This window comes from Pseudorca crassidens, chromosome 19 (assembly GCF_039906515.1).
Source record: "Pseudorca crassidens isolate mPseCra1 chromosome 19, mPseCra1.hap1, whole genome shotgun sequence".
Taxonomy (NCBI): domain Eukaryota; kingdom Metazoa; phylum Chordata; class Mammalia; order Artiodactyla; family Delphinidae; genus Pseudorca; species Pseudorca crassidens.
Genome location: NC_090314.1, coordinates 4,717,875 through 4,731,783, shown reverse-complemented (window position 1 = coordinate 4,731,783; position 13,909 = coordinate 4,717,875). Strand labels below are relative to the sequence as shown.

At 42.6% G+C, this 13,909-nt stretch overlaps 2 protein-coding genes across 5 annotated transcripts in view; one reads left to right on the top strand and one right to left on the bottom strand.

Moving 5' to 3' along the window:
* Nucleotides 1–13,909, bottom strand: part of LOC137212250 (multidrug and toxin extrusion protein 2-like) — a 352,581-nt gene that overhangs the window by 119,639 nt on the left and 219,033 nt on the right. The window lies entirely within an intron of this gene.
* Nucleotides 491–13,909, top strand: part of ULK2 (unc-51 like autophagy activating kinase 2) — a 66,328-nt gene continuing 52,909 nt past the window's right edge. Inside the window, exons 1-5 of one of the 4 annotated variants that reach the window (XM_067715846.1) lie at nt 491–1,113; nt 2,004–2,096; nt 3,236–3,277; nt 11,549–11,581; nt 11,877–11,913. In XM_067715846.1, the coding sequence (XP_067571947.1) occupies nt 1,024–1,113; nt 2,004–2,096; nt 3,236–3,277; nt 11,549–11,581; nt 11,877–11,913 (295 nt within the window). In that variant the 5' untranslated portion in view covers nt 491–1,023. The remainder of the gene's footprint in view (nt 1,114–2,003; nt 2,097–3,235; nt 3,278–11,548; nt 11,582–11,876; nt 11,914–13,909) is intronic. The other 3 variants (XM_067715843.1, XM_067715845.1, XM_067715844.1) reach the window with 3 other exon arrangements.

Sequence of the window (13,909 nt, the reverse complement as noted above, 5' to 3'; positions counted from 1 at the left end):
GGGAATCAAGCGTTCTCACTAGAACCTTGAAAGAATGCAAAACTGAGTCTGCGAGCATTGGCAATTCTCGGGGAGGATGGTCCTGAGCTGTCATCAGCTTCTCATAGAAGCCAAGCGACCCCAAGAAGTGCAGGATCCCTGCCCTACACGACGTCGTGAGGGACCCTGAGCAGTAAACGCAGAAGGGTTGGGACTTGGCAGCGTGACCCCAGGCTTTGGAGGGCGCGGGAAAGGCCGGGCTCTGGGAGATGCTCCCTTGCCCTCACCGCAGGCCCGGGGTCCACTCTGCACAGGGATGCCCTTGTCCCTCCCGCAGCCGGTGTTGGCGACCCGCTTCCCCGAAGCCCGTCTCCTAGCGGGTCCAGCCCGCGGCGCGCAGGCTCGCGCGCTCCCTCCCGCCTCCATCAGCAGCTGGGCACTCATTTTCCCGGCGGAGGGAGCGCGCCTGCCGCGCCAAGTGCTGCGAAGAGAAGATGCGCTGACGTCGCGGAGGGCCGGCAGTCGGCGCGGAGCGGCCGACGCGCGCGTGCGGGGTAGCTGCGGGGCTGGGCGGTAGGGTATTGGGCCGGGCCGGCGAAGGGCGGCGGCCGGCGCTGAGCAGTGCCCGCGGGGAGACCGAGGCGCCGAAGGGCGGGGATGAGGGGCGCCGGGGCCTGCACCTCTCCCGGGCGCGCGCGCGGCCCCGGGGGCGCCCAGTGACTGAGGCGGCGGCGCCCCTGCCCGGCAGCGCCGAGCCCGCTTCGCCAGGGAGCCCGCTTCGTCAGGGGGCCCGCTTCGCCAGGGAGCCCGCGGCCGGCGGTGGCCGGCATGAGGAGCGGCCGGGGCCGGGCCAGGCCTCGCTGACCCCGGCCCTGCGCGGCGCCTCCCCGTTTCCGCCCGGCCTCTCGGCATGAGCGCCGGCTCGGGCCCGGGGCCTCGGCTGCCCCAGCTCGGCGGCCGGCGGGCGCGCTCGGGGCCGGCGGGCCCGCGGTGCTGATCGCCGCCCGCCCGCCCGGCCGCCCGCGCCGACCCCGGGGCGCGGCCATGGAGGTGGTGGGCGACTTCGAGTACAGCAAGCGGGACCTCGTGGGACACGGGGCCTTCGCTGTGGTCTTCCGGGGGCGGCACCGCCAGGTGAGCCCCGCCGGCCGGGCCGGGCGGCCGGCGGCGCCTGAGGCGCGGTCGTGGCGGGTGCGAGGGGGCGGCGGCGGGTGCGAGGGGGCGGCGGCTGGGCCGCGCCGGCAGCGCACGGACCCTCCCCGGTGGCCAATAATTGCAGACCCAGCGGAAAACCGGCCGGCGGTCCGCGAGCCCGGGGCTTCCCCGACTCGGTGTCGCCTTTCCCCACGCGGGGCCCGGACGGCCCCACCGGCCTCAGTCCCCGGGGCTGGGCGGGGCGCGGGGAGACCCAAATCGACCCGTAAGCGGGCTTAGCTTTTTTTTTTTTTTTTTTTTTAAAGCTTCTGCTGTTTCGCAAACAGGCCCCCAGCAGGTTTTAGGATCTAAAGAATTTGGAAAGGCACCTCGGGAGTGGAAATAATCCTGGAAGGCTTGGGGCAAGGGGCAGGTCCAAAGGGATGGCCTGGTTGCTTAGCCGATAAAGTAATAAATACTACTGACTTTATCATGAGAGTAACTTAAAACTCAAGGGAAAAAAAATAGCGAAAACACGTTTAATCCTACCTAGCTGTCAAATCCTGTTTTCAGTTAACTATACCACCTCCGAGGTTATCCTCCATAACTTTTAAATAGTTGTAAATAAACTGTGTCCTTTTTTCACTTAATGCTTGTTACTTCGTGGTCTTCATATTTATTTTTACTGGCTATCTTGTAGGACATTGGCTTGCTACACCTTTAATTTATAAAATAATTTTCCTGTTAGAGATTCGGGTTCTTTTCTATTTTTCTTCTCAGTGCTGTTACATGAATTTGCTAAAAACATCGTTATGCTTATAGATTTTTTTTTTTGCTGTTGCATTGTTTCTGTGGAATAATTTGCAGGAGTAACTGTTTTTTCTTTCCAGAAAACTGATTGGGAGGTAGCTATTAAAAGTATTAATAAAAAGAACTTGTCAAAATCACAAATACTGCTTGGGAAGGAAATTAAAATCTTAAAGGTATGTTTCTTTATGTGATATTTCATACTAGATTAAAACTTAAATGGATACATGATGACATCCTTTGCAATTTTGGTAGTTGGCCCCAAGTTTGAGAATGTTCACCTGTCGCTTTCATTTTTTGCATGCTCAATTTTTTGAAACATTGAGTACTGGGAAGCTGTTTTTAAGAATAGATGTTTGTGGCTCTTGGCCAATGCTTAGAGGGATTAGATGAAAACTGCTTTTAGCTTCTCATCCTTTCTTTCCCTTAGTTATTGCCTTATTGTTTGAGAAGAGGCAGGTCCCTCTTACACATTATTTATCTCTTCTGCTGATTCCTTTCATGTTATAGTTAATTTTTTTGGGGGGGGAGAAATGGGGGCAGTTGCAATCTTTCTTCCTTATAAATTGAACAAAGTTACTTTCCTTGGAAGTGGTCTTTTTATTTTTATTTATTTATTTAAAGTGGTCTTTTTAGATCACTCACAAGCACTGTTATCCAAGTGGGATGCTTTGAGGGAAAAAAAGAGTTCGTGGTCAAATAAGTGTGGAAAATCCTGTTTACTAAATACTTCTTGGAGAGTGACAAAGCACTTGACTCATTAAAGAAAGTCGAAAAAAATTATACAATGAAGAGACCAATTTAGGTGTGTTTAACCCAGTGTTTCCCAAAGTAATATAAACATGGAACCTTCATCTAACATTCATCAGAACTACTATTCTCTGGACAGCTCTTTGGTAAGAATTATAGCTTGTTGAAGTATACTTCGTGTTCTTTTAGGCAAATGGTGCTTTTTAAAAGCACTTTGGAATTTTATGCCTTTCTTGTTGTATATTAAATCTGAAAGACTAGCAGAAAGTATGTGGTCATACTAACTCTGACCTTTATTTTGTAAATGAGAGTACTCACCTTGCTAAGAGTCTAAAAAATTAGGACAGTAAAAAAATATTTAGGCCCCAAGTAAAGTTTGATCAGGCACATTTGTTTTTATTCTTCAGTAGACTGAATTGTTTTAATCTAGTAACAGAAGTATGGTATACTAGAAGTAGTATAAATGGATATATATGTGTGTGTATACTTAATTTTATTTGTGTATTGAAATATTATAATTATTAGAATAAATACAAATATTTTGAATTCTCGATTTTCTTAACAGGAACTTCAGCATGAAAACATTGTAGCGCTCTATGATGTTCAGGTACCTTATTTTGGATTTTTAAAGAAATATTTGTATGTTAATAAAGAACTTAAATTTTTTTCTATTTCATACAAATCTAAGTGAATCTTAACAGAAATAGAAAATTGCCTTATTCTTGTTGAAAAGATATATAGCTTGAGCTGTGTGTTTATTAATTAAGAATTTGTTTACAATAGCATAGGGCAGAAGGATAAAATAAATAATGGGCTGCATGAGTAAACTTACTGACAGATAATATACTATAGGAGTAGTGTTGTCTTAGGTCAAGTCCAGATCTAGCATCTCTGTGATAAATGTAGAAAGGACTATTTTGAGCTATTAAAAAAATCAGGTAGAGCTTTTTTCTTATTGCAAAAGCAACATTTGCTAATGGTGGAGATATTAGACAATACGTGGAATAAAAACAAAGAAACTCTGCATATTCATCTAGATTTGTCTGGGATTATCGCCATGGCATGCAGTAGAGTTGCATTGTATGTGGAGGTGGGAAGGCTGGGTTCTGAAGTTACTTTCTGTTTTTTTTCTTTTAATAAATTTATTTATTTTATTTATTTTTATTTGTGGCTGTGTTGTGTCTCCGTTGCTGTGCTCGTGTTTTCTCTAGTTGCGGTGAGCAGGGGCTACTCTTCATCATGGTGCGCGGGCTTCTCAGTGCGGTGGCTTCTCTTGCGACTCGCGGGCTCTAGGTGTGTGGGCTTCAGTAGTTGTGGCTCGCGGGCTCAGTTGCTCTGCAGCATGTGGGATCTTCCCGGACAAGGGCTCAAACCTGTGTCCCCCTGCACTGGCAGGCGGATTCCTAACCACTGCGCCACCAGGGAAGTCCTCAGAAGTTACCTTCAAAGGCAGCATTTCTATATAGTCAAAATTACCCTTGGAAATCCTTTTAAAAAGGCCAACTTTGGAGAGGATTCCTGTTTTTTGGGTGGAGCACCAGAGCAAGTAGTTGGCTTATATTTGGGGGCCATATTGTGTTTTATAAATCCCTGAATACTGGAATCACACTTGGCCAGTGATATGCACCCAGTGAGAGCCCCAGGGGTCTGTTACTGATGAGCACGCGTGAGGTTTGAGGGGCTACGGTGGCCAGGCGTTTGTAAGTGCAAGGAACAGAGGAGCAAAGCCGTGAGCAGAACGAAGTCCTTGCTCTTAGTGTGCTTAATTTTAGCGGACTGCTCTCTGTATGTCCTTTAAAAATATATATATATAGTCGTTTTTCGTGTCGTATCATACCACAGAGTATTTATATTTAACTAAACCCATGTTATAAGATGTTAAGGTTTTTCCCATTGTAAAAAAAAATGCTACAAGGAGAATACATACCTTCTGAAGATACCCAATTATTTCCTGTAAGTTGAGTTTCTAGAATTGGAATTACTAGGAAAAATAGCATGAACAGTTTTAAAGTTTTTGATGACAGTGTGTGATTGTTCTCCAAAAATGTTGCAGTTTAAACTCCACACACAGAATATGTGCGTGCTGTGGGTATCGTTTATTACCTATTTAAATAGGTGTAATTTACTCCTTCATTTGAGAAATTTCAAAGCAGCCTAGAAAGAAAGGGGAGAAAAGTTTAAAGTAAAACTGATCTGATGTCAGAGTCCCTATTGAAATGTTGGTTCTCAGAGCTGTTTGTGTGGTTGTTTTAGTCTCTGTAGATAGAGGGCACCACGTGGTACAAGTCAGCGCCTCATACAAAAATTGTTAAATAATATTAACTCTTAATTTCCCATCTTTTGAGAAGTGCAGAAAACCCTGTCAATTTCCGAGTAGGTCTTGCTTTCAGGGTAGAGAGTGTAGTTGGATTTTTTCTATCAGAATGAGAAATATTTAAAAGTACTGGTTTTGGCTGCAGAATGAGGTAGCATCAGGGAGAACATGTACTCAGAAACCAGAATTAAGGAACAGTTGGGAATGTCAAGGTGACTGCATGAGAATGTTTACTGTTTTGTGCATTGTGTACTCCTGGAACTAATTTGTAAAAATAAACTTAAGAACCATTAGTCGAATGAATCTAGTCTTCAGCATTTGGCTGTCAAGTAAACAGAGTTCGGATTTGCTTCCTGGATTCCGACCGTTCATCAAGGGGTACAGGGTGTTGGCACCATTCTCACTGGCCATCTCTTGTGGAGGTCCACCTCAAGTTTGTGTGCACTTTGATGAATTGAGAACTGTTGACATTGTTTGTAGTGATCAGGTTTCAGTTTGGATGACACTTAAAAAGAAACACATTTTCCCTAATTACAAAAGTAATATATGCCCACAGTTAAAATATTCCAACATTGTCAACACAAATAAATTGGAAAAGACATGGCACTTCCCAGAGACAACCACTGTTTGTTATGTTTATCTTAGAGTTTTCTAAATAGATATATGAATCTATAATCAAGTGGGAGGAGGCCGGGCTCCAGTGAGGGCGGGGAGAACAGGTCAGCTTCCCCTGCAGATGCGGCCTCTGGGAGGAGCTGACAGGAGGGACGAGCTAGCATGAGGACCTGGAAGAAGGGATGTGGTGGGAGTGCAGACGGGAGGTAGGAGTAGTGCTGAGTGATGCAGGAGAGGGTGGAGGGGCCACATGGGGTGGATCTCTAGTTTGAGGACAGTGCAGAACCATTTGGGGGGTGATACCATGTCTGTTTTTCAGAAGATACATATCTTTGAGCATTCTGGGCATGAGGTAAATATTGTTAGTTGGGAATACTTCCCTGCATGAATGTCAGTGATCTGGATAAACATCCACCTCTTGGTAATTTTTAGTATAGTGAGAAAAAGATGCATTTCATAGAGGGTGCTGGCAAACTGAGACAAAATGAAGTTGGACGTCTATTTTCATCATTTTCCAAAATAACTTTTAGATGAATTAAAGGCTTAAATATGTAATCTAAGAGCTAGAAAGGTATTTTATATCAAGATAAACTCAGAAGCCATAAAAGTGGTAGGGACATACAAAATTTAAAAAAAATTATTTCATAGCAAATAATATTGTGAACAAATTGACAGCCATAAAAAGGAACAAACTTGATAGTTGCCATAACATATGAATCTCAAACGTTATGTTGAGAAAAAGAAGCCAGCTATATACAGCTATTGTGTGATTCTGTTTTTGTGAGTTTCAAGAGGAGACGGGACTCAGCTAGGGTGATAGAAATTGGGGAAAGCAGATCAGAGGTTGCTACTTGGTATCAGGGACGGACAGAAAAGGGGTATGTGGGAACTTTCTGGGCTGATGGAAATGTTCTGTATTTTGACTGGAAGCGTAGTTATGTGGGTGTATACATGTGTCACAAGTCTTTGTACACTTAAATCTATACCACAGTAAAATGCAAAAACATGGAGTTGACGAATGGCAGTTTGAGAAAATTTGTACAACCTGAAAGGTGACGGGCTGACACCTAAAATGCATAAACCTCGCAAATTAAGGAAAAGACAACCCAAAGAGGAAGTGAGCAAAGGATACAAATTGTTGGTTCTTATAAGAGAAATAAAAATGGCTAAGAAATACATGATATTCATGAACAAGTAGGGAAATGTAAATTAAGGTAACAGATGTCACTTCTCAGCCTTCCGGTGGGCAAAATTAAAAAGTGCAGTAATTCTTACTGGTGGGATTGGGGGGAGGTGTAAGCTATTCTCCTGTGTCACTGGCACAAATGTGAACCGCTAGAATGTTTTGGGGATGCTGTCTGGCGACACCTTGCCCCCATGCCCTGAAGAATAGTCCCGACACTGCGGTCAGAGCCCTCCCCCCCGTAGTGCAGGTAGGGCGTGTCCCTCCTCTGTGCGGACCCCATTCCTGTGAGTGAAAGCCCAACCCCGTTGCCCCTGGCTCTGGCTCCCCTGCTCTGTGCTTCGCTGCTTGTGTTCCGTCCACTCGGGCTTCCTTGTGGTTCCTGGAGCGCCGTGTCCCCTACAGGGAGACTGTATGCACAGGACGGTCTCCGTGTCTGTAGCCTGCACAGGCACGCCCCAGCCTCCTTTAGGTCCTTCTTCAAGCGCTGTGCTTTCAGGGACGCTTTCTTTAGCCACCTAAATAAAACTGCAGTCCCTCCCCAGCGCGGTCTCCCCTCCTCCCAAGCACCTATCACCTCTAACGAGCTCTGCAGACGTATTTCTTCCGTTTGTTGTCTTGCGCCTGACCCTCCCTTCTTAGAATTGAAGACTGGGGAGAACAGGGCATTTAACTCTGTTGGCTTTCTGCTGTATCCTCAGGACCTGGAATAGTGTCTTGTATATAATAGGTAGTTAAAAAATCTTTCAATGAGGAGAAATATCTGTCATCATTAGAAATACACACCCTTTTATTAAGCAACCCAGATTCCTGGGCATCTGTCCCAGAGCCATAAAAGCTTGAGAATTAGGATGTATGTCCAAGAACCAATATAGCTTTGCTTATAATGGCCCAAACTAGAAACAAGTGATGTTCCTTAGCAAGGGAATAGCTTAATAAATGGTGATATAGTCACACTATGACATATAACACACTTATGAAAAAGGGTTGTCTGTATGTAGTTGACCTGGAGGGATTTCTTTGGTGTATTACTGAGTGAGGAAAGCAAGGTTCAGACATCTATATATGATATCCCATTTTTTCAAAGTAAAGTATGTGTATGTTTAACTTATGATTGTATGAGTAAAAGAAAGATATGGAAGGATATTAAAATTTAAAAAACCTAGCATGTACATGCTTCCTTTGGGTGTGAATATGTGTACAAGTATTATAGATGCATGAAAGCAAGACCACTGAGATATTAATAGCGCTTCTTTCAGATGGTGAGATTAAGGTGATTTTTTAACTTTCTTCCTTCAGATTTTATGTATCTTAAGTTTTTGCAATAAGCACATACTTTTTTTTATAATCAAGAAAAAAAGCAATTTTCTTCTTTTGGGGAAAGGGGAAGACCTACTTTTGCTTTCTTTCTTTCTGTAATCCTTGGGCAGTCTTCTGATTATGAATTAGCATTCCAGGTATTTTTATGCCAGTTAGGGAGTATATAGAGAGAGAGTATTAGACCTAATCATTATGGTTAGAGAAAGACATATTCTCCATTATAAATTAATAGGCATACGAGTTTCTTAAAGTGTGTAAAACACTGGCTACTCTGTGGAGAGTGGGCACGGGTGGATATGGGGCCACCATGCTGCAGGTGTTTGGGTGGGTGAAGGCACCGGTGGAAATGGGGAGGCCTGGACAGACTGATGGAACGTCTAGGAGGCCGGGTTGATAGGACTTGGGTACTGTAGGAGGTGAGGAAGAGGGAATCAGAGTTGGCAGCTCTTTGTCCTTTGTGCTGAAGTGGTTTTCCCAGCCCTCTGGTCTGCTCCCTGCCCCTTCCTTGGGTTCCATTAATTTGCTAGAGTGGCTCACAAAGCTCAGAGAAAACTTACCAGATTACTGGTTTATTATAAAAGAATGTAACACAGGAACAGCCAGATGGAAGAGATGCTTAGGGCAAGGTATCCACCCTGAGTGGGCCACTCTCACCAGATTTCATCATGTTCACCATCCTGGAAGCTCTTGGAAGCCTGTCCTTTTGGGTTTTTACGGAGGCTTCATTATAGAAGAGGAATTTCTGGATCATAGGCTATGCATAGGCCTAGCTTATACTGCCAGCGTATTGGCTTACACTCCCACCACATTTCGTCAGTTTGTCACGCCACATCCTTGCCAGCACTCAGCAGTGTTAGCCATTCAGGTGATGAGGTGTCTTATTATGATTGTGATTGGCGTTTTCCTGATGATTCCTGATTTGAGTACCTTTTGTAAGTTTATTAGTCATTTAAATATCTTTTTGAAATTACTGTAGAAGCTTGTTTTTCTATTGGGTTGTCTTTTTGTTATTAATTTGTTAGAGTTCTTTATATATTGTGGATATGAGTCATTTGACAGATATGGGTGTTGTGAATGACTTACCCACTCTGACTTGCCTTTTTGCTATCTTAACCGTTTGTTTTGGTGAGTAGAAATTCTTAATTTTAATGTAGTCCAGTGTATTGTTTCTTCCTTTTGTATTTAGTGCTTTTGTATCATATTTAAGAAAACTTTGCCCACCCTAGGGTCATGAGGATATTCTTTGTTTTTCCCCAGAGTCTTTATTGTTTTATCTGGCACATTTAGCTCTATAATCTACCTGGAAATGAGTTTGTATGTGGCGTGAGGTAGGGGTCACAATTCATTTACTTTTACAAAGGGGAGCCAGTTGATCTGTTGCTGAACCGACATCCTTCCCTTCTGTACTGTCATCTCTGCATTGCGAGCTCACATGTGGGGGCCTGTTTCTAGACTCTTTTCTGTCCCCTTAGCCTTTACCTCACTGTCTTTTTCAGTATAGTTTTATGATATCTAGTATCATACTTGATATCTAGTAGTATAAATTCTCCAACTTTTATTTTTCTTTTTCTGCATGATATTTAGTTATTCTTAGCCTTTTGCATTTCCACATACATTTTGGAATCAACTTGTCAACTTCCACACATGCACAAAACCTCCTTCGATTTTGATTGGGACTGTACTGAAACTTAAGGAGAATTTCTTTGTGGAAAGCTTTTAAATTATAATTCAGTTTCTTTAACAGATACATACCTTTTCAAATTTTCTACTTCTTGTCAGTTTTAGTAAGTTGCGTTTTTCCTCAAATTGTTTTTTTTGTTTGTTTTTTGCGGTACGCGGGCCTCTCACTGTTGTGGCCTCTCCCACTGCGGAGCACAGGCTCTGGACGCGCTGGCTCAGCGGCCATGGCTCATGGGCCCAGCCGCTCCGCAGCACGTGGGATCTTCCCGGACCGGGGCACGAACCCGTGTCCCCTGCATCGGCAGGCGGACTCTCAACCACTGCACCACCAGGGAAGGCCCCTCAAATTGTTTTTCAGTGTATTCGTTTCATGCAAATTTTGGCATACTGGCATTGAGTTGTTCATAATGATATCCTTTTTTCCCCCTTCTTTTTAGAGAATAGGTGTTTTTTTTTTATCAAGTTAATAAGGACTTTGAGTAGGGAAATGTTAAAATGAAATTCATTATGTTTGGTTTTGTTGGTGGAAGTTCTGGGGAGTAGTTGAGGATGTGGATGTCTTAACATTAGAAGGGAGGGTAAATATATATTCAGCTTTGGAAAACCCTTGGTGTGGTCTGGCTCACAGGTATGTTGGCCTCACTTCTCAGCCTTTCTGACCCTACAAGCATTTCTTAGTTCCCTGGGCTCCAGTACCGTTTCAGTTTTGATTTGTATATAGATGGCTTGATTGGTTTTGCTAAAAAATGAACGTTTTTTTTCTCCTTCCTTTGCTGACTCTTCCGGGCTCTTGCAGCTCCTCCTGCTGCAGGTTACTCTGGTGCTTCACGTAAAGGACGGGCCTTTACGCAAGCGGGGTGTTGGAGAGAATGATTGAATCTGTGGAGATTTTCATTGCTTCAAAGGTGGGCAAAGGAAGGTCTGCCCGAGAAGTCAAAGATGTTAAAGTATTTCTGCCTTATTTATTGAATGAGTGAGTGAATGTTTGCGGAAACTAAGTGGTTATGTGTACCCCCAAAATTGTGAAAACCAAGACGGGAATGTGTCTTTGTCATATTGAAGGAACAGAAGTTCTTTGTGTCTCCTTAGCCTCCCCTTAGGCGTCCCTCGCTCTCTTTCCTCTGCAGTAGCTAGGGTATGGTGCTCCTACATGATTAAACAACACCGGTTTGAGATCAGATTTTTGTATTTTATACTTGAGAAGAAGAAAATTTTGTTGAAAGGTATGTTTAATGATTTCTCATGTGATAAAATGTCTTCCCTTTGCCAGCAATTCCCAAGTAATGTGATTGCCTTCAAATATACAGAAAAACAAAGAACTAAGCATCCTGGATCATGTATTCCAGAACTCAGATTGTGCATTTAGTGTTGCTAGGGAGGATTTATCAAGTCATTGCTCCAAATCGTAAACTTTTCAAAGTGGAAGTGCTTCCTTGAGGACCAGAGAATCCTTCCTTTTTTCCACAAGCGGTAAATTTACCATAACCATAACCAAAAGATGAATCTTTCTTCCAAAAGATGAATCTTTCTTTAGTTCTTTCCATGAATAGAATTGAACTTTTTGATGACTACATTAGTGTCATTGAAGCTGAGGTGCTATGTCATTGTTTTGGGGATTTTAAATTTCACTTACGAATGGATTTTGTGAGTTCATTTTACTTGTTTAAAATGGACACATGTACTTTTTTTATTAACTGTCATTATTTTTAAAATTTGTGCTTAATTTTTTCTCTAATCTAAACCATATTTAATATGTTTACTTTCAGGAATTACCCAACTCTGTCTTTCTGGTGATGGAGGTAGGTCGTATACAGGTTTCTGTTTAATTTATTTCAAATTTCTTTTGATTAATAGGTACTTTAAAATTGATGGTAGATTATTTGAAAATTTGGATTAATAAAGTTGATTCAGTGATTTAGATTCTATTTTATAAGGAATATAAAATTTTTAAATGTTGATTCTATAATTCTTATAATTTGTGAGACTTGATTTATATTATATACAAATGTATTTTTAATTAAAGTTAACTGATAATGAATTGAATTAAGCTTGAAGCAGTGTCTTATTTTAATTACTTTTTCTTTTATATATCAGTATTGCAATGGTGGAGACCTGGCAGATTATTTGCAAGGTAATTTTTTTTACTTTGTCAGTGCTCAGTGTAGTAATGTGGTCTGGTTAGTCTTCATTTACTTCTGAAATATGCTACCCCTGTTTTCTGTACTTGTATAGAAACATTCAGGAAATATTTGTGTATGTGTAATTGTGGTCACTTTGCTGACTGACTGTCATTTGTTGTGGTTTTGCTCCTAAACTTTGCTTGTGTATAAGTACTTGTTTATGTGTGCCTCTCTCGGACAGTTTGAGAGGTAGGGCCTCTCCCCAAGAGAGAAAAACCAACAGAATTTCTCTTCAAAAGATGCTAGTGGGCTGCTGTCAGTGAACCTTTAGTCCATTTCATTTACTTCACAAAAACAAAACAAAACAAAGCAAACCAGAATGGAAGAATGTATCCAAGAATGTGTTTATTAATGTGAATGTTGCTCGTAAATTTTTTAAAATGTTATAAGGGATTAAGTGTAACCTTGAAATTATTATGTGGCCCAGAGGTAAGACATTTTGTGGCCCAGGGGTAAGATTTTAGTACTGGATGTTGCTAGTATCTAAAGTGTATTCATGTAGGACAGTAAGTGCTCAAATCAAATTGTGTCCCTCAAAAGTGCTTTTTAAAACAACGTTAGGTGAGGCCAGCACCTACTTTCTCTCCCCTTAAAGATACACGGGGAGTAGGCAAAAAGGGAGAGGCTCGTCACGCAGCCTAGAGACAGGCCATGACAGTTGCTTGTGAAAACACTAAGACAGCAGTAAATACACACACAAAGGGTATGGACAGCTTACAGAAGAGAAACAACATATTTCAAATGTTCAAGTAAACGAGGAGTGCAATTGAAAATGAGATTTTAAAAATCTTTAGAATATATTGCTGAGGTTTGGAAAGCCATGTAGAAATAATGTAAAGAACACAAGGATTACTCCTTCTAAATACAGCTGAAGCTCCTGTAGGCCCTTCTGTGATCCAACTCCGGTCCCTCCCGCTTAGAGACAGCCATTATGCTGAACTCAGGAGTTTAGTCCATGTGTGTTTTTGTATTTCTCTGAGATTCTTTTTAAAGAAATTCTCAGTTTGATGAAAAGATTTTTCAAAATGTCATTTCCTAGTGGATACCGTGCAGAGACAGGCACTTTCTTCACTGCTGGGGGAGAGGAGTTGGAGCTAGAAGACACCTTGCCTTTACCTTCTGGTCCGCCTCTGAATCTTGAACTCCTTGACTGCTTAGTGATCCTGATGAAAGCTCCTTTCCCTGGGGTCAGGTTGAGGGGCACCTTAGCCGTTTAGAGCCCTCATTGGAATATCAGTTTCCTTCTTTCACAGAAATCCTGTTGGACTGACATAGGTGCTGATGCTGCTGTAGCAGATTTGTTAGCTTCGACAGCACTTTTGTCTGTGATGTTAGCTCTGCATTGGATATTCCAGAGCAATAGTGCTAGAACAGGAGACCCAAGAGTAAAGAGCTTACCAGAATGCTGCAGTCAGGCAGGCAGGCTGGTTTGCAGTAGTTCTGTTGTTCATATAACTTAATCACTGTGCGATTTTGGTCATTATTTAACCTCTCCCTGGTCTCTAGCTGCCAGTTGAAGAGACATGTAAACTAAATTTGGTCCTTAAGGAATTGTCTAGAATTAAAGCATTGTCTACTCTTCAATATGGTACCATGGACCACGTGGGACTGTTGAGCTCTTGAAATGTGGCTAGTCTGAATTGAGATGTGCTGTGATATAAAACACACGTTGGATTTTGAACACTTCATAGGAAAAAAGAATGATTATATCTTAAGTTTTTTATATTGATTATAGGTTGAAATGATAATATTTTGGAAGTAGTAGATTAAATATATGTTAGTCCACCAGTTTCTTTTCATGTTTGAAAATGTGGCTACTAGAAAACTTGAAGGTACGTATGTGACTCACATTATATTTCTGTTGGAGAGCACTGGTCTGGAAGGTCTGGCGGCCGGAGGTCTGGATGGTCTAATGCCGCTAAATCACAAGACAGCTATTTAGTCCTT